The sequence below is a fragment of the Ursus maritimus genome, unplaced genomic scaffold (assembly GCF_017311325.1).
Source record: "Ursus maritimus isolate PB19 unplaced genomic scaffold, ASM1731132v1 scaffold_14, whole genome shotgun sequence".
NCBI lineage: Eukaryota > Metazoa > Chordata > Mammalia > Carnivora > Ursidae > Ursus > Ursus maritimus.
In genome coordinates, this window is record NW_024423786.1 from 36,872,714 (window position 1) to 36,896,219 (window position 23,506).

At 41.3% G+C, this 23,506-nt stretch overlaps 1 protein-coding gene across 3 annotated transcripts in view; it reads left to right on the forward strand.

Annotated features, from left to right (window-relative positions):
* Window positions 1-23,193, forward strand: part of PBRM1 (polybromo 1) — a 116,094-nt gene extending 92,901 nt beyond the window's left edge. Inside the window, exons 24-31 of one of the 3 annotated variants that reach the window (XM_040628702.1) lie at window positions 5,986-6,169; window positions 6,919-7,129; window positions 7,755-7,956; window positions 11,387-11,551; window positions 14,928-15,083; window positions 18,228-18,298; window positions 18,411-18,627; window positions 20,368-23,193. In XM_040628702.1, coding sequence (XP_040484636.1) covers window positions 5,986-6,169; window positions 6,919-7,129; window positions 7,755-7,956; window positions 11,387-11,551; window positions 14,928-15,083; window positions 18,228-18,298; window positions 18,411-18,627; window positions 20,368-20,540 — 1,379 coding nt within the window. In that variant the 3' untranslated portion in view covers window positions 20,541-23,193. The remainder of the gene's footprint in view (window positions 1-5,985; window positions 6,170-6,918; window positions 7,130-7,754; window positions 7,957-11,386; window positions 11,552-14,927; window positions 15,084-18,227; window positions 18,299-18,410; window positions 18,628-20,367) is intronic. The other 2 variants (XM_040628703.1, XM_040628704.1) reach the window with 2 other exon arrangements.
* The last annotated feature ends 313 nt before the right edge of the window (window positions 23,194-23,506 follow it).

Genomic DNA, 23,506 nt, shown 5'->3' on the forward strand with positions numbered 1-23,506 from the left:
TGCCTTTGGGCAGGTGTTTTCAACAGAAGTACCATAGCCACTTCTCTGCCATGAGAGGATTCCAGGTTAGGTGAAATAAAGGCAAACCCTTTGCATTAGTCTCTTAGGAAGCCATTCTCTCTCTCTCTCTCTCTCTCTCTCTCTCCAATAAATAAGATCTTTTCTAAAAATATATTTAAAAAAAAAAAGATTTATTTACCTGAGAGAGAGCGAGAGTGAGCAAGAGAGAGAGTGAGAGAAAGCACAGGAGGGTGGGCAGAGGGAGAAGGAGAAGCAGGCTCCCCACTGAGCCAGGAGCCCGACGTGGGGCTTGATCCCAGAACTCTGGGATCATGACCTGAGCCAAAGGCAGAAGCTTAGCTGACTGAGCCACCCAGGCACCCCAAGGATTTATTTATTAGAGCGAGAATGGGCGGGGAGGGGGGAGGAGACAGAGGAAGGTGGAAAGAGAGAATCTCCAGCAGACTCCCTGGTGAGGAAGGAGCCCACGACCCTGAGTTCATGACCCAAGCAGAAATCAAGAGTCAAATGCCCAACCAACAGAGCCATCCAGGTGCTCCAGAATAAAAGGCTTTTATTTTTTTTATAAGATTTTATTTATTTATTTTAGAGAGAGTGAGCATGAGCAGGGGGAGGGGCAAAGGGAGAGGGAGAGAGAATCTCAAGCAGACTCTCTGCTGAGCATGGAACCTGACACGGGGATCGATCCCAGGATCCCAAGATCATGACCTGAGCAGAAATCAATAGTCGGCCATTCAACTGAGTGAGCCATCCAGGCGTCCCTCCAGAATAAAAGGCTTTTAAAGATTAGAAAGGAAAAATAAAAAGGATCAGGTTTTGCAAAGACATGGTTAGGTACATATAAAATCCAAAAGGTATTTGGATAAACTATTAGAATTAATAAATGGAAATATCAAGATCATCTATATTTTTATTTATCATCAAAGAGCAGTTAGAAAGTTGAATTTTAGGGGCGCCTGGGTGGCTCAGTTGGTCGAGTGACCAACTCTTGGTTTCGGCTCAGGTCATGATCTCAGGGTGGTGAGATCAAGCTCCACGTCGGGCTCTGTGCTCAGTACAGAGTCTGCTTGAGATTCTCTCTCTCCTTCTCCCTCTCCCCCTGCCCCTGCTCTCATGCTCTCTCTCTCTAAAATAGATAAATAAAATCTTAGGGAAAAAAATAGAAAGTTGAATTTTCAAAACATGCCACTTACATTAAATACCTAGGAATAAATCTTTTAAAAAGATGTATAAGACTCCTAACACACACACACACACCAAAAAACCCTGTGAGTCGGGGCACCTGAATGGCTCAGTCCATTAAGTGTCCGACTCTTGATCTCAGCTCAAGTCTTGATCTCAGGGTCATGAGTTCAAGCCCCATGTTGGGCTCCACACTGGGGGTGGAGCCTACTTAGAAAAAAAAAAAAAAAACCCTATGAGAAAATGATTGAAAGGAATTAAAGAAGACCTAAATAAATAAATGAAGTGATTCATTGTGTTTATAGCTGGAAGACTCAGTATTCTAAAGAAGTCACTTCTCCCCATATTTCATATATCAATTCATTATAGTTCCAGTCAGAGTCTAGCAGGTTTTTATTAATTTTGTATGCTTTATTAAATGAACCTTCCTGAGCTTTAATCTTCTCCATGTCTTGTGAGGGCCTGGTAGGAACCCCAGGTCAGGACACAGAGAGGCCACATCCATTCCAGGGCTACTAGTCAGCATTACTCTTTAGCTATGAGCATAATTTTTCCCTTTTCCAAATCTATTTTTCCTTCTGTGAATTACAGAAAATGATAACTCTGCCTTCTCTGAATTGTGTAGGTCAAGTGCTTGTGTGTAAATCTAAGGCCGTGATAGTAATTACAGCTATTTTAAGCTTCTGAAATGTTTCCGACCTGTTTTTATATGTTTTAGGTGTTTTGCATGTAAATGTTTAATAAGTTATTAGCTATGAACACTCCTGTTAAGGTCAAGAGCAAAAATAAGGGGTGTCCGTATCACTCTTATTTAACCATGTTGTGGCAGTACTAGTCAGCATAGTTAAAAGTAAGAAACAAAATCTGCACTGAGGAAATTAAGGATGGGATAATTGAGGAGGATCAGCTAGGAATCACTTCACACAAGAAGAGAAGTAAGATGGTTGAGTACAACATGGATAACAGAGCAACTGCCTTGAGAGATTCAATAATAGGGGCGCCTGGCTGGCTCAGTTAGTAAAACATCTGACTCTTGACCTTGGGGTCTTGAGTTTGAGCCCCATGTTGGGTATAGAGATCACTTAAATAAATAGCACTTTTAAAAAATTCAGTAATAATAAAAAGATAAAATACCTTGGGATAAATTTAACAAGATATGTGCCCCATCTGTATAAAGAAAGTTTTTAAATGCTACTCTTAATGCATTTTTTTTAAGATTTTTATTTATTTAATTGTTGGAGAGAAAGAGAGAGCACAAGCAGGGGGAGCGGCAAGCAGAGGGAGAGGGAAAAGCAGGCTTCCCGCTGAGCAAGGAGCCCGATGTGGGACTAGATCCCAAGACCCTGGGATCACAACCTGAGCTGAAGGCAGACGCTTAACCTACTGAGCCACCCAGGAGTTCTCACTCTTAATGCATTTAAAAAGGAATGCTTGAACAAATTGGAAAGTACACTGTGTACTTGAATAAGAAGTCTCAACATCATAGAGATTTCATTCTCCCTAAGTTAATCTTTAATGTGATCCTACAAGATGTGCCAATGGGAATTTTCTTGTGAGGAAGTTGGGACTTAATGTCAAAGAGAAATAAAAATCAGGAAAATTCTGAAAAGCATAGTGGGGGGTGAGAGCCTGTCCTTACCATTAAAACATTATAACTTCATAATAATTAAAATTATTTGGGGTGCCTGGCCGGTTCAGTCGATAGAGTATGGGACTCTTGATCTCAGGGTCATGAGTTCAAGCCCCACGTTGGGTATGGAGCCTACTTTATATAAATTAATTAATTTTAAAAAATAATTAAAATTATTTATATGATGTACCAGTAAACAGATTATTTGAATAGAATAGAAAGTTTAGCGGTAAACCCAAGTATAAACTAATTTATGATAAAGGTGGCATCCCAGATAAGTGGGAAAAGATGGATTTTCCTCTAAGTGGATTTGGAAACAGCATACACATTTGGAAAAAAATTAAATTGTGTTCATCCCTCACATCAACTTCAGAATAAATTCTCAGATAAATTACGGATTTAAATAAACATAAAATGAAACCGCAAAGATACCAAAAGAAATGATGAGAAAGAAGTTTTGATAACCTTCGTTCGACATAAAACCCAGAACCCACACAGAAAAAGATACATTCGACTGCGTAAAAGTTGAAAATGTTTGCATAAACATTTTAAACATTTGGCAGAAACAAAGATAAATGACAACTTTGGGAAAATATTTGCAATGTATGTCATAGATCACATTTCCTTCATATATGAAGAGCTTCTATAAAGCAATTAGAAAAGATCGATACCGAACAGAAAAATAGGCAAAGGGTAAGCAGACAGGAGTTACTAGTGGTTCTTAAATGATGGGGCGCCTGGGTAGCGCAGTCGTTGAGTGTCTGCCTTCGGCTCAGGCGTGATCCCGGCGTTCCGGGATCGAGTCCCACATCGGGCTCCTCTGCTGGGAGCCTTCTTCTTCCTCTCCCACTCCCCTGCTGTGTTCCCTCTCTTGCTGGCCGTCTCTCTGTCACATAAATAAATAAAATCTTTTAAAAAAAAAAAAAGAAAATATGCCTGACCTCAGCCATTAGAGAGAGATACAAGTTGAAAGTACCCAGATGCTCTTTTTCTTTTTTTTAATTACCTATCAAATTGTCAAAAATTCCGATATTACTGGTTGACAAGAACATAGAGAAGTGGAATTTACCTGCATTGTGATAGATTCCTGAATGAACACAACCTCTGTGGAAGATAATTTGTTTATACCTATAATAAAAATTAAAGTGTACATACCCTTGACGCAGCTTTTATACCTCTAGAAATTTATACCTCAGACTCACACGTATGCAAATTGATAGATGTCTTAAATTGCTTTATAGCAGCATTGTTTTGTTTCAGTGGAAGAGCAAAAAATTAGAAACAACCTAAATATCCATCAATAGGGAACTAGTTTCAATAAATACAGTATGTTAATACCAGCAGTGATCCTCAAGATACATTATTTTACAACAAAATTTAGGTGTAAAACAGTGTAAATGATATGCTACCATTTTTTATTGTAAAATACAGAGCATAAAATGCAGCATTTTAACCATTTGTACGTGTACAATTGAGTGACGCTAAGTCTCTTGACAATATTGTGCAACCATCACCACTATTCGTTTCTAGAATTTTTCATCTTCCAGATAGAAACTCTGTGCCCAACACGCAGTAACTACCCATTTCTCCCAGCCCCGGTAATACCTGTTCTGCCTTCTGTCTCTCTGAATTTTGCCTGTTCTAGGTAACTCATATAAGTGAAATCATGTAATATTTGTCCTTTTGTGTCTGGTTTATTTCACTTTAACATAATGTTCTCAAGGTTCATCCAGGGTGTAGCATGTATCAGAATTTTATTCCCTCTTAAAGCTGAGTGATATTCCACTGTATGTATGTGTAACATTTTTTTTCATTGTTGGTGGCCATTTGGGTGGTTTCTACCTTTCGAGTGTTGTGGATATTGCTGCTATGAACGATAGTATACGGTGTCTAATTGAGTTCCTATTTTCAGTTCTTTTGGATATTTACCTAGAGGTAGAATTTCTGGATTATATAGCAATCTGTTTAACTTTCTGAGAAACTGCCAAGCTGTTGTCCATAGCAGTTACAGTATTTTACATTCCTACCAGCAATGTATAAAGGTTCCAATTTCTCCACATCCTTGTCCACACTTGCTGTTTTCTGGTTTATTTTTTAACGTAATAGCCATCCTAATGGGTGTGAACTGGTATCTCATTATGGTTTCAATTTGCATTTCCCCAACAATTAATGATGTTAAGCATTTTTTCATGTGCTTTTTGTCCGTTTGTATGTCTTCTTTGGGGGAAATACCTGTTCAGATCCTTTGACTGTTTTATAATTGGGTTGTTTGGTTATTGATGAGCTATAGGAGTTCTTTGTATGTTCTGGATACCAGACTTTTAACAGAGATATGATTTACACATTTCTTCTATAGGTTGCCGTTTCACTTTCTTGAGAGTGGGCTTTGAAGCACAAAAGTGTTTCATTTTGATGAAGTCCAGTTTATTTTATTTGAATGCTTGTGATTTTGACATCACATCTGTGAAACCATTGCCTAATAGAAGGTCATAAAGATTAACACCTGTGTTTTCTTCTAAGGGTTTTATAGTTACACCTCTTTATGTTTGGGTCTTTGATCCATTTTGAGTTACATTTTGTATACGATGTGAGGTAGAATTCCAACTCCATTCTTTTGCATGTAGAAATTCACCTGTCCCAGCACTATCTGTTAAAGAGACTCTTTTCCCCCCATCAAATTGTCTTAGCACCCTTGTCAAAAATCCATCGCTTATAAAAACCCAATTGTGTAGATTCATATCTAGACTTTTAATTAATCTATTGATTTGCACGCCTATCCTTTTTAATCTATTGATTTGCACGCCTAACCTTTTAAATCAGGCTTTTGAATCATGTGAATGTATTCATTGAAAAATAATAAAAATTTAGGGGCACCTGGGAGTCTCAGTCGTTAAGCATCTGCCTTCAGCTCAGGGTGTGATTCCGGAGTCCTGGGATCGAGCCCTGCGTCGGGCTCCTCTGCTAGGAGCCTGCTTCTTCCTCTCCCACTCCCCCGCTTGTGTTCCCTCTCTCTCGCTGGCTGTGTCTCTCTCTGTCAAATAAATAAATAAAATCTTTAAATAATAATGACGATTATTATTATTATTACTTAAAATAATTGTTAGCTATGGCCACAATTTACTCCTTTAATTTCCCTCCAATTTGTCTTTCAGGAAAGTGTGCTGTGTTGTCATTCAAGGACTTCCTCTCCTGCAGACCAACTGAAATACCAGAAAATGACATTCTGCTTTGTGAGAGCCGCTACAACGAGAGTGACAAACAGATGAAGAAATTCAAGGGACTGAAGAGGTTTTCACTCTCTGCTAAAGTAGTAGATGATGAGATTTATTACTTCAGGTAAAGTTTGAAAAACTAAGAAGAAAGAGCACTTCAGCTCTTAATAGGAAAACTGATATCAAAATAGTGTAGACCATGTGGTTTTTTGTTTGTTTTTCTTATTAGGTCTTAAACTAGAGCAGTGTATATTTCAAATAGAAAATATTAATTCAGCTAAAAATTAAAGGAAAATCTTCATAATCTGCTGAGATGTGGCAACTGGCCTTGATGTAGACTCCAGTAATTATGGAAGCAGAAATCCTTGGTTCTGATTTATATCCTGTCTATTAGAAGATTGCCTAGTTCCACAGCATGAAAATTCTTTTCACTATTATATGGGCAACTAGATCCAAACTTTGGACCCAGTACTTTTGTGGGTATTCAGCACCATCCTTTAAAAACAAACATCCATAAGTACATGTGACTTTGTAAATACACACTTACGCTCTTTCCTTTGCTGATTTAGAGTATACATTACAGATTGCAGAAGTCTTTTTTCTTTTTAAGGTTTTTTTATTTACCTATTGTGGGGGGCGGTGGAGGAGCAGAGGGAGAGGGACAAGCAGACTCTGTGCTGAGCACAAAGCCCAACACAGGGCTCGATTCCCTGACCTGATCCAAAACCAAGAGTCGGGCGCTTAACCGACTGAGCCACCCAAGCACCCCAGGAAGTCTTTTCTAAATATTAAGGCAGAGCATTTCTTTCTAATCAATCCTGGAGTAGTTTTTGTGATTTTATTTATTTATTTATTTTATTTCACTTCTTTCAGAAAACCGATTGTTCCTCAGAAAGAGCCCTCACCTTTGTTGGAAAAGAAGATCCAGTTGCTAGAAGCTAAATTTGCTGAGTTAGAAGGTGGAGATGATGATATCGAAGAGATGGGAGAAGAGGATAGTGAGGTCATTGAGCCTCCTTCTCTACCTCAACTTCAGACCCCCTTGGCCAGTGAGCTGGATCTCATGCCCTACACACCCCCACAGGTGACGGTGACAGGTTCCTGTTACTTGTCTTATTCTCAGCTTTGGTTCATTGCACACTCAAGCCAAGGGAAGGAGACATCCAGCCCCCACATCTATGAGCTTCAGCCTGGAATTCTGAAGAAAGGAAAAGATTTTTTTTCTTTCTTGATGCCACTAAGAATTTTAAATTTCATGTCTTTTTAAATGTATATAGATAGCTGTTTTTAATGGCACGTTTAGTTGGAAAACTCTCCCTGTCCTGTGTCAAAGGAGAGCAATGAGGAGTGGCGTCGCCCTGTTACTGTAGCTTTTACTGCCCATATCTTTTCAGTCTCTCCTCCTGTAGACCTTCATCTGGGTGGAGGTGATCCCTTTTGGTATTTTTTTCTCATTCAGAATTTTTCCAAGACATAATTGTGAGGTCACCAATACAGATTATAGTCATGGAATTCAGTGAAACGTTCATTTATTTCTTATATGGTAAGCGGCAAGGAAGAACTCTTTTGACCAAGGAAATGGCCAGCTATAAATTAAATGTGTCTGCAGAACATTAACTATTGAATCACATGTTCCTGGCTTCCAGAAATCTTGAGCAGTTAACCAGATGCAATGTTCTGATGCGCTATAAGAGCTTTCTGTCTTACAGTCTACCCCAAAGTCTGCCAAAGGCAGTGCAAAGAAGGAAGGCTCCAAACGGAAAATCAACATGAGTGGCTACATCCTGTTCAGCAGTGAGATGAGAGCTGTGATTAAGGCCCAGCATCCAGACTACTCTTTTGGGGAACTCAGCCGACTGGTGGGGACAGAGTGGAGAAACCTCGAGACAGCCAAGAAAGCAGAATATGAAGGTAAATAGAGTCTAGGCGCAACTGTCTCAGCTTTCTAGGCAAGGGGGTGTTTTCAGGAATGCACGTGCGTAGACAGGTTTTACTCTCTTGTTCTTACCACTTGTACATGAACTTTGTGTTGGGGACTGTCTCAAATGGCTCCCATCCAGCAGTTTAAATGCCAGCCTTGTCTTGCCTGAGCAAGCACTGCCCCTGACTTGGCCTTTGATCCTGGTGGGGTGGTTTGTTTTTTTTTTCTTTTTCCCAAAAAATTTCTCAAATATTTTGCTATTAAAAATTGCATGGTTCTCTTCTTTCATTGAGTCCTGTAAATACACATGTGTTGAGCTGGGGAATGATTGTACAACGATGTTAAATGAGAATTTTGGTTAAAATTCATCTGAAAGGGGGCTTTCAAAATCAGGATCTATTATGGCTCTTGATAAGCCACATGTTTAAGCTCCAGGCTGAGGCTTGGCTGAAAGCGCTTGGTTTCCTAGGCCAGTCCTGGCCTGTGCTATGTCCGCATTCATAGCTACTTTTAAGGCACTTGAAGTCTCTGAGAAAGCTCAATCGCCTTCATTTTCCTTTTGCTCTGTAATTAAATCATTTTGGGCCATGAGCTATCATTTAAGGATTTGGTGGTTCTTAACCTTTAGGGACAAGTACTTGAGAGAGATTTTGGGTTTGTTTTTGTTTTTGTTTTTTTTAATGTCAAGCATACCTTTAATAAAGAAATGAGTATTGAACATTAGCTTAGGCAGGACTCTTGCCTTTGGAGCTATATTTTTCCATTTGGAATTGTATGTAATGGTTCATTTTGCCAGTTTAGAGGTGTCTCTCAGTGGTTCACCACTCTGGTCAACCATTACTCTTCTTGGCCAGGTCTAAATCCATTTTTTCCCAGTAAACATAAAGAAATTAAGGCTGCCTCCTTTATTAAAGTTTATGGTGTTTCCAAAGAAATTAAAAAAATATATATTTTATTCCTTTCATTTATATCAATTGATTGATAATTATAAAATTACCTGACAGGCTTCCCCAAAGATTTCTACAGAATCCTAATCCTACAAGATGTTCAGCCAGAAAAACCTTTGTGGCAAAAGCAGTTTGAGAAGTACTCCAGACACTTTCACTCTTGGAAACTTACAGTGCATATTCCCATATTAAAGTCTTTACGACCTACAGTAAACACCTGTTTTTTTTTTTCACCTGGCATTTTCTGAAACTTGACCAAGTATTCATATACTACCTTTTAATATCGTAAAGAACAAATAATTTGCAGAACACTCTTTAAGAAACCCCAGTCAGTTCCATAAGAACTTCAAGCTTTGGGCCGGGGGGCGGGGGGGAAGAACCTTGAAGTTTGTAGAGATTTGATATTTCTGACCTTAAAAAAAGATAAAACCAAATTTATCACTCCATTAGAGGAGGGTTGGAAATGAAGTTCACATGGGTGTAAAGCCCAGTCTAGGGCAAATGAAGCCTGTACTGTGTGGCTAGTTATTTAGAACGGGAACAAGAAAGACAAATGTGTCTGGATGCAGTGTAAAAGTAAAAACACTGGAGCAGGGCTGAAGAGAGGGAGAAACGACGGCTTCTAGGAAAGTCTCCCCAATTCCAAGGGGAGTCTGAAATTCAGGGAAAACTGAGTGAGATGAGCTGTGTATGACTCAGCAGTGTCTGCCTGAGACACAGAATCTGAACTTTTGTTGTTTTGACCAAAATCCAATTTGAGTTTGAATTCAAAACCCAAAGTTTGGAGTTTGGCTGGCTTCATTTAACAATTCTCTTTTCCACCACAGCCTGTTGGGCTCTTCCTAGAAAGAACCAACAGGTAGCCAGTCCAATATCTGATGCATAGATCTGAATTTTTCTTTTTTCAACTTCTTTTTTTTTTTTTTTTGCTCTCCCATTTTACTGTCATTTGTGTAATGAAAATACTAGAATTTAATGTGGGGGTCTAGGTCATTCAATGTTTTTTTTATTGCTAGCACAAGGAAATGGGTTGTTCAAATGGCCTTTGTCCCTCACGCTCATTGTACAGAGGATCTGTAAACTGGGACAGTGCTAGTGAGTGATGACTGGCCTATCCAGGCAACTCTGCCGCAGCCTAGGAAGCTTTGACTTGCTTGACTTTCACATTCTTATACACTAACAGAGGACTGGAGCTGTTGCTTCTTGATTCTCTTTAAAGCCGTGGGATCTCGAGCTATTTTCCACTCCTTAGATCAGCCAGCAGTAGTCTTTTGAATTCCACGTTGGAGGGTCAATGTGTGGCAGTGGAATGTGCTATCATGAGTCAGGGCCACATGTTGCTGGTTCTCTCTGTAGCCTTGGACAAGTCACTACCTGTCTCCCAGCCTCAGTTTGCCCATGTGAGGAGTGAGGAGGCTTTCCTATTTATGAATGGTGAAGCAAAATAAGCCCTGTATTGTGGGAGTTTGGGGAATACACACTTGTAGAGTTTTCTAGTAAGGGTCCAGGCTGCTAGCTCCCAAAAAGACTGGGAATGTGATCGTTGGGGACTACTGGCTATGGACGTGCAGGACAGAACAGAGTAAAGGAGTAAGGAGTGTAGCAGGGTGTGTTCCACAGCCCAGAACTGGCACAAGCAAATACTCCTCTTGCATTCTGGATGAAATAAGAGTGAATTCTTGGAACTTTTGCTGATTTAGGATGATTTATGGTCAGTATTGAACTGCTCAGCTTCAGGAAACCTGGTTCTGTCAGTACATGTCCATTGCTTCATATGTGTATACATATTCCCTGCTTTGAATGACTGTAGCCTGGAGTATCGTACTTTTTTCCCCCACCTTGGGGTTTATTAAACATGACCTCTTGGCTTCAGTAGGATGTAGAAAGTAGTGTTTATCTTCCCCGAAACCTTGTGGAGGAGGCAGTAAGCTACTTTTCCCTTACAGAGTTAATTTTCTTCAGCTGCTAAACCCCATGACACTAATGACAAGAGTCCTCAAATCATAGTAAAATTGGGTGCAAGGAATCAGGAAAGTAGTGTTAAGTAACAATTGTGCCAAAAATTATAATGGGCCATGGAATTGCTTCATGTTGAAATTACAAATAATTTGTAATGCTATTAATACTAGAATAATGGTAGCGCTTCTCATCTTCAGGGTGCCTTGTGAGATTAACCACGTTGGTTACGCTGGTGACGTGTTTAAATAAAACCTGTGCTTTCTGAATGTGTGTTGCAGTCTTAACATTCTTGAAATCTTTGCAGACCAGTTCTCAAGATGGGATAGGAAAGCTGGACTCTAGGTTACCAAGTGAAATCGGCCCGACTCCTCCTGTGTTGAGACTAGTCATCTACTGTTCCTTCCGTTGAGACAGAACTGTTGCCTGTGTTTTTACTAGTCCTGTTGAATGCAATGGATGGTATTTTGAATTCCTGGGTTAAAAACAGAATTGAAAATCTGAAATGCCTTTACAGAGCGGGCAGCTAAAGTTGCTGAGCAGCAGGAGAGAGAGCGAGCAGCACAGCAACAGCAGCCGAGTGCTTCTCCCCGAGCAGGCACCCCTGTGGGGGCTCTCATGGGGGTGGTGCCACCACCAACACCAATGGGGATGCTCAATCAGCAGTTGACACCTGTTGCAGGTAAAAACAGGAGCTAAGACCATTTTTTTCCACTTTAAGAAATTCCTTCATTTTTTTTTTTCTCCAATGAGGAGTAGGCCACAGTCTCTAGGCTTTTCTCATGGCAGAGTCAAAGTTTGAAGTCGTCCATGTCGTCCTTATATCGCCTCTCCCCTATGGGCAATGCCTCCCCTCTGCCCCAGAAGTGGGCCCTGGGCCCAACCCTGGGGACTGGTAGGGAGCAGCTCTAGCCTGGCTGTGGGCATGGTCCGGCGATATCCCCACCCCAGGCTGCTCTTGGTGTAGAGCGCTGTAGCAGAAGACATAAACACACCCTGAATTCTGTTCTGGGGACCCCCGAGAGAACACGAAACTAGCGTTCAGGTGATGTCGATTCTCCCGTCTCATTCCAGTCTTCAGTTTGCCTTGTTCTGCTGCAGCCATCCGTAAAAGACTGACCATTTAAAAGGATTTTTGACAATGAATTGTAAATCCTTTCTTGGTCACTAATGTGCATGACTGCTAAGTGGAATACAAAGTCCTTATTCAATTCATTGTGCCCACTCTGTAATGCTTTTCTATTTAATTACATTAAACTGCATTTTCTGTTAGTATCCCAGTCACATATTTTTAAAGAAAAGAAAAGAAAATGATGAATGTGGTTTGCTTGTGTGTGTTGTCTCTGGTTCTGGTGGCCATAGCAAATTTGGCTATTCTTGAATTGAATATCCTTGTCTGACCTGTCTCCAGTGAGAAGCCTGTAGACCACTTCTCGGGTGCCTCCTTCGTGATCTCCCTAAGCCTGGTGAGGTCCATACAAACCACCTGAGTGTCTTCGTAGGCAAGCAGTCTGACCTCTTTTCGCAGGGAGTCTAAGACAGTGTTGTTCAAGGCAGGCTCATTGGGATGCTGTTTTGTTTTTGCTTTTTTTGTATTTGCTTTTTAAGGAAGAGTAGCGTAGGGTAACTTTTCCATTGTCGCTCCTACCTTTTGTGATGGCAAGTTCTCAAATGCACTGTCGCTGAACTCAGCAGTTGCACTCGCCAGAGCACATCTGAATCATGGCTTTTCAGTACTTTCAGTGTAACTGACGTTGATCTAACAAATCTCATAATCGCCTGCTCTATTCCATGGCCCATTTTGGTTAACGGGGTTCCAGAGGGTTTTAGAAATCAGGCCTTGAACATGGGGACTTTGAAAGTTAGAATTCCCTCGTTGGCATCCTGTTTTGTTTTGTTTGATATGTGATATTGTAGCACTGTGCCCTTGACTAAAAAGCCCGGGGACGCATTAACAAAATGAATTCAAACAGCTAAAAACATTAAAACACAGCAGCTGCAGCATTTTAGCTCCCTGTGGGGGAATAACATCACAGCGCTCTGATGGGTGAGGAGGTGGGACCCCTTCTAGAAAGACCCTGTTCTATTATTAAGCATGTGCTGCCCAGATTCCGGGCCATGGGAGTGAAGGGCAAGCAAGCATTCTCTACAGGCACCAGTCTTTGTCCACAGCAGGAACTTTGCAGCTGAGAGGGTGATTTTTCATGGGTTTACAGATTGCTTAGGGCCTAAGTCGTAGCCTTATTGCTGTCTGAGACCAGCTTTGCTTACAAGCATTAAAGCTCATTTGAACACATGTGACTGGGATAATAAGTGCCAAAGTACAGTTTAATGAAGACAAGTGTCATGTCTTTCAGTTCTTAATAATTTCTTCAACCACAGCCCCTGAAGGCTGCGTTCAGATGGGCTTTTGTAATTGAAAGCAAAGCCTCCTCACGTTCTTAAACTCCCACCTACTTATCCCTAAAAGCTGTATCTGGTGGTGTGGTTAGAAGGCAGTTTGGTAGCTTTGGATCTCCTATGTTTAAGGTGACAGTGTCTGTACAAAAGTAGTTTCTACTCTCTGAACTCTCGTTTTTAAAAAATGAAACTCATAATCCTGTTTCATGTGTAGAGGTATTATTATTTAAAATTCGCTTTTCTGGTTTATGTAATTGTAAGTTTTTCAGTCAGCTTAGATATGACTAACGAAGCAGAGGCTGAATCAGTCTCAGAATTTTCAGTAGTTTTATAGCTTCAGAAGACTAAACAAACTTTTATAAACAAATACCTTTCAAATAATCCTTGAAGGAAAGTCAAAGAGTAAAATCCTTAGAATCTGGAGTTTGCCACTGTTTCCCAGGGTCCCTCTACAAAGAGTACTTTATAAAAATGAGCTTTGGCACCAGTCCCTCAAGGTCCCTTTGTGCAAGAAGCTGTGGCCAAAGGTGGTTGCATTTTGGGGGGAGTCTTACGTTCTGTTTATTGGGATCATTTCAAATCCCAGAAGAGTCAAGTTGTTTTTCTTGCTTAAAAAAATGTCATGTGGCTTTAAAGGTCTTTTGATACGTGAGTTTTTGACATTTTGAAATGATTTTCTTCCTTTTACTCCTTTTGCCAAGAATACTTGTTTCTTGAAACTCTTCCCTAGCCAGCATAAAATATTTTATGTTGTGAAGATGCACTTTGAAAATAAAGGAATAAAAGCCTCTGTTCACAGAAATTCTGTACCTCATTTAAAATGTTCCCTGTTAACCGAAGATTTATGTGAGGGCTTTTGTGAACTTGGAGACAGAAGTGACAATTGCATTCTCTCATGCCAGCAGAGCCTGATTCTCCAGCCATTCCTTCTGAGGTCTGCGTGCCCGCTACCAAGTGACTTGGGCTTAGTTTGGCTCGGGAGGGTTGAGGTTTTATCTTTATTTTACATGTTTTGAGATCTAAAGATGAAACATCATCCATTGTGATGGCTCTTCTCTGTTCCCCAGCTCAAGCCTGAGCATGATCCATTTTTACCAGTAGTGGTGGGGCTAGAAGGGAGGAGGAAGCCTTGAAAAACTCTCGATCCCCCGCCCTGCCCCCAGCTGGAGAAGCATGCTTTGTGATCAGGGCTGTGCGCCTCATTTCCCTCCATTCCAGTTTCCCCTCATGTGTACCCATGATAGGCATATGAGTGTGGGCAGAGTGGAGTGATGGGGTTTCTACTGATCAGTTAGAACCGCAGTCGCAGAACTGGTCACTCTGTTTGAACAGCTTGCAATAATCATGACCTTGGGAAGGCTGTTACTGGAACTCCTCTCTATTATTATTTAACCGAAAACATGCAGCGTATTTATCCCAGGGAAAATAACTACAAATAATAATATACTAAGTACTAATTCATCCACAGATGTTGGATTTCATATTTGTAACTTTTTATTTTGTTCATTACTGCAACAAAATAATTGCACTAATTGCCGTTATATCATGCAGTACTAAGGGCGCTTTATTCATTGGTAGTGCATGTGGGGGGATTTGTTATTACTTAGCTCATGTTGCATGTTAATGATGCATGTCTGAAATTTGTTGTGTCCTTCAAGGCATGATGGGTGGCTATCCGCCAGGCCTTCCACCTTTGCAGGGCCCAGTTGATGGCCTTGTTAGCATGGGCAGCATGCAGCCACTTCACCCTGGGGGGCCTCCACCCCACCATCTTCCGCCAGGTGTGCCCGGCCTCCCGGGCATCCCACCACCGGGTAAGAACTTCATCCTCATTCACTCATTAATCTCATCTTCATATTCTCTTTTTTCCTCCCTCAGCCAGTTGTTCCAGGAGGTACCTGCTGCCCGCTATGGACAGGCCTTTCCTCACTGAGAATCCCAGGGCTTTCGGCAGCAGGGCCTGTCCTGTGTATTGAGCAGGCAGCTCGGCACCTGTGCCCTCGGGCACCTGACTGCCTAGTGGCAGCACAGCAGACCACGGGGCGGAAGGCATACTCGCACCCCACTCAGACAATTTGACATGTGCTCAGAAAGCCAGATTCAGCCTAGAAGGTCATGCCCTCTTTATCAGTGAATGAAGTGTCCCAAATTGCTTGTCCCAAGTCACATATAAAAGCACTTTTGGTCCTGAGTGCACTTCTTCCTCTGGTTCAATTCTTACTGAAGGATTGTCTTCTATATAGAATTCCTGCTTCATCTCCTGCTTCTCAAACAGCCCTTCTGAGGGGATTGCAGAGTCACTGATGATGATGAGATCCTTCAGTCAGTCATTCTAGGAACAAAAAGGAGGGAGGGAACAAATTTGCAATGAACACATTTTCTGTATGTGAGTCCCCTAAGAAGTATGACATAACATTTTAAAGAGCAGCATGGCCCCACCTTACTGACTGCGGACACCGATTTATCTGTCAACAGAAGCTCAGAATTTATTTCATGTGGAAACACATAAATGGAGTTCAGGAAGAGTTAGAGGTTTACTTTATAATAAGTAAGTTGAAATATTGTGAAAGGCAAATCACAGGCTCCCAGACTAATTGCCATCATATGCAAAAGAGCTGGGCTTTAGCTATAATCTAGTTGGAGGGAATGTGACCTGAAGATAACTTAGAATAGCATTTGGTCCATTTTCCAGAATGGCAGCTAAAGGCCTGGCCCAGATGACAAAATGGAGAAATGTTAGATTTGCTTACACTAGTACTATGGGTTATACGGAGTTCCTGACAGTGCCTCAAAGGTGCCCCCAGCAGTGTGCAGGGCGAGTGAATCTGGGGGCTTGGCCTAGAGCCTCCAGCCACACTCCCGTGAGTATTGCTTAGAGAGGGGCCAGAACCGCACACACAAGTGTTTGATCCAGATGTACCCAGAAAAGGAAATGTTTATGGGAGTGGGTGCTTCATTATAGAAATGGTGGCCTGTGTGTGAGTTGCTTTTGCAGCAAAAGTCAGTCATAAAATGGGTGTGCCCATGTGGCAGGTAGAATTGGCCTTCATTCTGTGCCCTCTCACCTTGGCGTCAGGTGTCTGACTGACTCAGACCAGGTTGGAGTTGACTTCTAGGTGCACATGGTATCACTGGGAGCCGCATCTAAGGCCAGTACCCTCTAAGTAGTGGATACCTTTTGGTGGGTACTGGGCACACTGTGTCCCTTTCCCCTTCTTCAGGTTCTAACTTGCAACTGAAGGAGGCATGCACACACTTGATTTTAGTCGGGGAGACAGGGAAGAACCCTTCTTAGTGCACACGCCTATGCGCGTGTGCGCGCGCACGCACACACACACACACACAGAGGCACCCGTCAGCTTAGGCTTTGAGGAGAGGACTCAGGGAACTCTGGTGACTCAGTCCACATTCTCACTGACTTCCTCCTTGCATGGCATCTGTAAACAGGAAGCAGGGAAGTGCACTCAACACGCACGCACGCACACACACACATCTGCTCAAGGTTTGAGGAGAGGAGGACTCCGGGATCTCTGGGGATTCAGCCCACATTCTCACTGGCTACCCCCTTGCATGGCATTTCTAGACAGGAAGCAGAGGGAATTGCTGAGTTGTTTGTGCCCTGCAAAACTTGAGAAAGGCAGCTCAGGGAGGCCCCCTGTGTTGTGGGGTCTGAGGAGAGTGAGTGTCCTGGGTGGGGGGGTGCACGGGGGTTGTTAATATGTTGCTGGAGCCGCAGCTTACCCACCACAACCTCTTAAACCAGTCACAAATAATCGTGGGGATCCTGCGATGGGGATCCAAGTAAACTTCTGGGTACTTATAAAAATCCCTGCTTTGTGAACAAAAAGTTTATTTTTACTTATTACTTCCTCTCTAATAAATATCTAATACTTCCCGGAAGTGGCCTTTAGCAATTCTGAATCTTAGAATAGTGGATTGGTTCTGCCTGGCTAAAATAGCAGCATTTTAAATCCAAAGAAGCTAGTATATGAAGTGAGCTCCTTTTGATCCTTCTTTGAAGCCAGTGGGACTTGTTTAAAGTTTAAACAGCAGCTCACCAGGGTTTCTCGGCTATATCTTATTAGTTTTTAATGAACCGGGACCCTTGCTTATTTCAGCATCTGTTCAGTGAATGGATGGTCCTGAGATTGCAGGTGCCCAAGACACTAAATTTAGGACATGTAACCATTATCAGCTAGTACCTATGGGACAGAAATTGTTTGTGAGGAATCATCAAGGGAAGTTTACAGAATTATTAGCAAGTACCGAGTACAAATTATTAGCAGAGTACCGAGTACCATGAAACATCTTTCCCTTTGTCATTTTTGCATCTGAAGTGACAGCGGCGGGGCTGATGTGCTTCCAGACGATCCTTTTCACAGTACCGCTCTACCAGATGGCAGTGTCCTGTCTGCCAGCATTAGTGACTCCTGTTAGAAGCAGAGGTGCTGGGGGCCTGTGAGAGGGCAGCAGGGATGTGCCTCCAGTCTCCAGGGGACTCAATGAACTGTGCCCTTGCACAGCCTCTTCCCTTGTGCCCTGCTGCCGAGCCCGACTGCAGTACCATTACTGCCAAAATGAAACCTGGGCTTCACTTGCAGGAAAATGTGTTATCAGAAGAAAAATACTTTGAAAGCAGAGATGTAGTCCAACTATAGCTGACCTAAGGGAATACTAGAATTTTATGCAGGGGTCAAAGCATTTCTAAGCCATGAATAATTAATACACATCTGATAGGCTGTACTAGCATTATACTTAAAATACCTAGAAAACAACAGAATGAATTTTCTATGTGAATGCTGCATCCCATTTTGGGTGCGTAGGGTTCCTGTCCACAAAAATTCAAGGACAGAGATCCATAGGTTTACATTATAAATGGCATCATTTCTTATCAGTAGTTTTTCAGTAGTCCTCTCAATGCAGAGCCTCTAACTGTGCCATTGCATTTTGAATTATAGGTGTGATGAACCAAGGAGTGGCCCCTATGGTGGGGACTCCAGCACCAGGCGGAAGTCCATACGGACAACAGGTGAGCCTCTCAGTTGGATTTTCTAGGACTTGACAGAATTCATGTTACCCTCTTTCTCAGAGCATGTGTCAGGTATTTTTTTCCTCTCATCATGTGCTCTGTGCTCTTTCAGGTAGGAGTTTTGGGGCCTCCAGGGCAGCAGGCACCACCTCCATATCCTGGCCCCCATCCAGCTGCCCCCCCTGTCATACAGCAGCCAACAACGCCCATGTTTGTGGCCCCCCCACCGAAGACACAACGGCTTCTCCACTCAGAGGCCTACCTGAAATACATTGAAGGACTCAGTGCTGAGTCCAACAGCATTAGCAAGTGGGACCAAACCCTGGCAGGTAAGGAGAGTCCTTCTCAATGAGATTTGTGAAATCTCACTGCTGTTGGCATTATATTGTGGGATAGATATCCATTTTTCGTTTAGAAAGCTTTTTTGTACATTGACATCACACACTGAAAATGGGGGTTTTGCTGAATTTCTAAGTTTTGTCATAAATATCACTGCTATCTTTTTAAGTATATTCTGAATTTTTTAATTCTTTAGGCATTTGGGCATTAGTGTAGATGCATTTGGGTAAATTAAAAATTCTTTCAGTTCAGGGGCACCAGGGTGGCTCAGCCGGTTAAGCATCTGCTTTTGACTCAGGTCATGATCCCAGGGTCCTGGGATGGAGCCCCATATCAGGCTCCCTGTTCAGCGGGGAGTCTGCTTCTCCCTCTCCCTCTGCCTGCCGCGCCCCCTGCTTGTGCTCTCTATCAAATAAATAAAATCTTTTAAAAAAATTCCTTCAGTTCAACTTTAAAAAAAAAAAAAAATTGGAAAACCTGTTTCAGTTAACCTGTTCAGTTACTTATTTAGTTCAGCGGACTTAATGTGTTTTCAGTACATACGGAAATAACTTGCCTGGGGCTCTGGGTGGCTCTCTGTTGGTTAAGTGTCTTGACTCTTAATTTCAGCTCAGGTCATGATCTCTGGGTCGTGAGATGGAACCCCACGTCAGGCTTCACACTGGGTGGTGAGCCTGTTGAAGATTTTTTTCTCCTTTTGCCTCTCCCCCATAAGAAATAAAATAAAATAAAATAAAATAAAATAAAATAAAATAAAATAAAATAAAATAAAATAATAAAATAAAATAACTTGACTGGTTTCTGGAAAGAAAGGTACAAGTTCCTACTCATCATTCTTCATTTCTTCTTCTTTTTTTTTTTAGACTTTATTTATTTAGAGAGTGCCAGAGTGCAGGAGCAGGGGGAGGGGGAGAAGGAGAGAATCTCAAGCAGACTCCATGCTGAGTGCAGGACCCGATGTGGGGCTTGATCTCACAACCCTGAGGTCTTCACCCATGAGATCATGAGCTGAGCTAAAATCAAGTGTTAGATGCTTAACCGACTGAGCCATCCACATGCTTCTCATTCTTCATTTGTAAACCAAATTTGATCATTTAATTTCTTTCAGAATAATAGGTATATTTTCCCTTTCCTCACATTTACCTTTTTAGGAACTTTCTTTAACACTGAAGAAATTATTAATTTTTTTAAAGATTTATTTATTTATTTATTTGAGAAAGAGAGCAGTGGGGAGGGGCAGAGGGAGAGAGTCTCAAGCAGACTCCACCCTGAGCGCGGAGCCCAGTGTGGGGCTGGATCCCATGATCCTGAGATCACAACCTGAGTCAAAACCAAGAGTTGAACGCTTAAACCGACTGCGGCACCCAGGCGCCCCTGAAGAAATTAGTAATCATCAGGACTGCCTGCAACACAGTATTAGTGATCCGATCTTTTAGGTGTTTGTGCAAATCTTATGTTCCCATTCATAGAGAATTATGTTATATTGTGCAGCTCTTTTGTGAAGTCATTATTATAAATTAGAAAATTTCTAAAATTTTTAAAAACGATGATGCCTAATAAAATGATAGAAGACATTTGCTTGGAAATACTCTGCGGAGTTAAAATTCATAATACTTAGTCAATAATGAATGTTATATGCTTTAATAAATAATCAGACCTTAGGTCTGAGGGGGAAATTGTTACCTTAAAATTCCTACTTTTATTTCTCTTGTGTGCATTTTAATTTTCAGCTCGAAGACGCGATGTCCATTTGTCAAAAGAACAGGAGAGCCGCCTCCCCTCTCACTGGCTGAAGAGTAAAGGGGCCCACACCACCATGGCAGATGCCCTCTGGCGCCTTCGGGATTTGATGCTCCGAGACACCCTCAACATTCGCCAGGCGTACAATTTAGAAAACCTTTAATCACATCAATTACGTTTCTTTTATAGAAGCATAAAGAGTTTTGTGGAACAGTAGCCATTTTAGTTACTGGGGGTGGGGGGAGGAACAAAGGATGATAATTTTTATTGCATTTTACTGTACATCACAAGGCCATTTTTATATAAGGACACTTTTAATAAGCTATTTCAATTTGTTTTTGTTATATTAAGTTGACTTTATCAAATACACAGAGATTTTTTTGCATATGTTTCCTTCGTTTAAAACCAGTTTCATAATTGGTTATATATGTAGACTTGGAGTTTTATCTTTTTACATGTTGCCATGGAACTGAAACCATCAAAGGTTTTTGTCTTGGCTTGGGGTTTTGGTTTTTGGTTTTGTTTTTTTATAAAAGAACAAACAAAATGAAAAAAAATACACACACACACACACACACACGAGAGTTTACAGATTAGTTTAAGTTGACAATGAAATGTGAAGTTGGTCCTAGTTTACATCTTACAGAGGGGAGTGCACTGGTGTCTGCTTCATGTACCTGAGTATCTTAAGCCGCTTCGGCAAAAGCTGTTTTTTACAGGTGAAGTGAAAGGTTATTTTAGGTTACAGGTGTTTGGCAGACCTGGCACGTTTGCTCTGTTAACTCAGAGACTTGCTGCAGACATCTGAAGTCGGTGTTGTGCACCTGAGCGGGGGGCACGGGTTCTGGGCTGTTAGGCAGCTGTGGTGTCAGTTATTCTTGCAGAACTTGTGCACAACCCTGAATTATCTTTAGTCTTGGCAGGTAAGTTTAAGGGTACTTTTGATCTATTTATATTGATTTCACAGTGTATGCCTATGCTTGTTAGATGATTTAACATTTTAAATCTCTTACATTGAAAAGTCGAAGTTCACCTTGAAGAAAGCATTGACATTGAGGTGTGCATAGAGGTGATTTGTTTTTTAAACCTAACACCTAACCTAACATAGGGAAGGGAGTGCATAACCAGATGTGAGCTGTGTCAGAAGCGTAAATGTAAAAAAGTGTAGGTTGTCTACATATGCAAGTATGTTCCGTACCTTTATTTCCTCACCAGATGTGGCATTTTTTTCCTTCTAAGTTTCAGCGTTGTAATTCTCAACCAGAAATTGAAGGCTTTCTAAAATGTTTTTTAAATTTAACTTGTGCTTTTGAATTTCAGGAGAAAGTAATTATAATCTAAGAAAATACTCACTTAAAAAGACCATTATGGATCCCAAACACTTGGGGTTGACCCTTTCTCTTTCATGTGAGCCTAGGATGAACATCTGGAGGCAGCGTATGATGCGCGGACGGGTAGAAAAGCACCACACCTGGGTTCCGCTTGAGGTTTTGAAACCTGTTTTTTGTAACAAGATTGCTGCCGCTTTGGTGGGGCTTCCCTCGCTGTTTGTAAATTGAGAGAGTGACCCTCACAGGGTGCTTTTTCCTTTTAATCTGGTATGAATCAATACCTGGATATTTAATTGCCATTCTTACTAAATCATGGGGACAAAAGTGTGTAGAATGGAAATAAGTCTCTTGTATTCTAGATACTTTAAATACAGGAGGCCCTTGTAACTTAATTGCCTATAGTCAACCACTGGATCTCAGTTTGCATCAAGTATTTTAAATAATTCTGAATTTTAAAAAATGTATTGCAATAGTATGTCAGTACCTAATTGTTAAACTGAATCAGATAAAGAAATTTTCAGTTCCTAGTTATTTGGGCCATTGAATCATCATGGACTGTATAATACAATCAGATTATTTTATTTCTAGACATCTTGAATTACACCAAAGAACCTGAAATCTAATTTTGGTTAAGTTATTTATTTATTTCATGCACCCATTTTATTTCCCTTTTTAAGGTCTGGATGAGACTTCTTTGGGAAGCCTCTAAAAACTCTTCACTGGGGGCTAGGTGAGGCATTAGAAGCTGGGGCACTCCTCCTCCGGGCTCCTTCCCAGGGTCTAGAGGTGCTGTAGAAACCATAGGTCCAGCCAGGGGCTTCCCTAAGGCGGTGCAGAGCCGGGCCAGGGGGCCGGTAGGCAGGCCCTAATTAAGTTTAAAAAAAAAAAAAAAAATCTACGTATTTATTTTAGAATCATGTCTTTCTGTATATTAACTTGGAGAATGTCAGTTAATATTTAGGATATAAGATTTGAGGTCAGCCATCTTCCAAAAAAAAATAAGTCAAAAAAAAATTTTTTTTTTAATGTCCTGACTTAAGAAAGTACAAGTGAACTATATACTATCTTTTTTCCCCCCCATGAATTTTAGGAACTAGTGATATGGCTTAGAAAGTTTAATGGCCTAAATGTTTTCAAAATGTAAGTTCATGTGGAAAAGAATTTTGTTTATTTGGGGGAAAACCTATAGGTTTAAAATAGTATGTCAGCCAACTGATTTAAAAGACCTTTGAACTGCTTTGTTTTTGAACCCACCCTTGTCTTCCTGTGAGGAAGAACTGAAAGGGGACACTTCTTTGTGTGAAATCTCAAACTGGTGTTGTTGACTTCTGAGCTTGAACATTTCAGACCTAATTAAAACTTGGTTTATTCTACTTTCTGTATCAAAGGAGGTTTAAGTGGTAACTAGTCTTATAACATGTATGTATCATATGTTTGTTCATTTAAAGCTTTTTAATCCAAATAAAAATGGAGTTTGCAAAGTGATTTGGATTAACCAGGTTTGGTTGTTCTCTTAAAGCTTGTGTCAGATGTTAGGCTCAAGCAGGTTTAATTCCTGCAAGCCTTGACTCTATGCTGACAGGGGTATAGCCGCCAATTTCAGGGAATAAAGCTGCTCGGGTGGAGGCAGAAGTCAGTAGCAGACCCCGGTTCAAGACTGAGGCTACCATTAGCGCAGGCCGAGTGCAGTCACACTGCAGCTCGACATGCCGCTCGCCAAGCCTCACGGGCAGGCAGGCAAGGAATTCCTAACATGTCCTCATCACGGGCAGAAATACAGGTTGAAGCTAAAACTGGA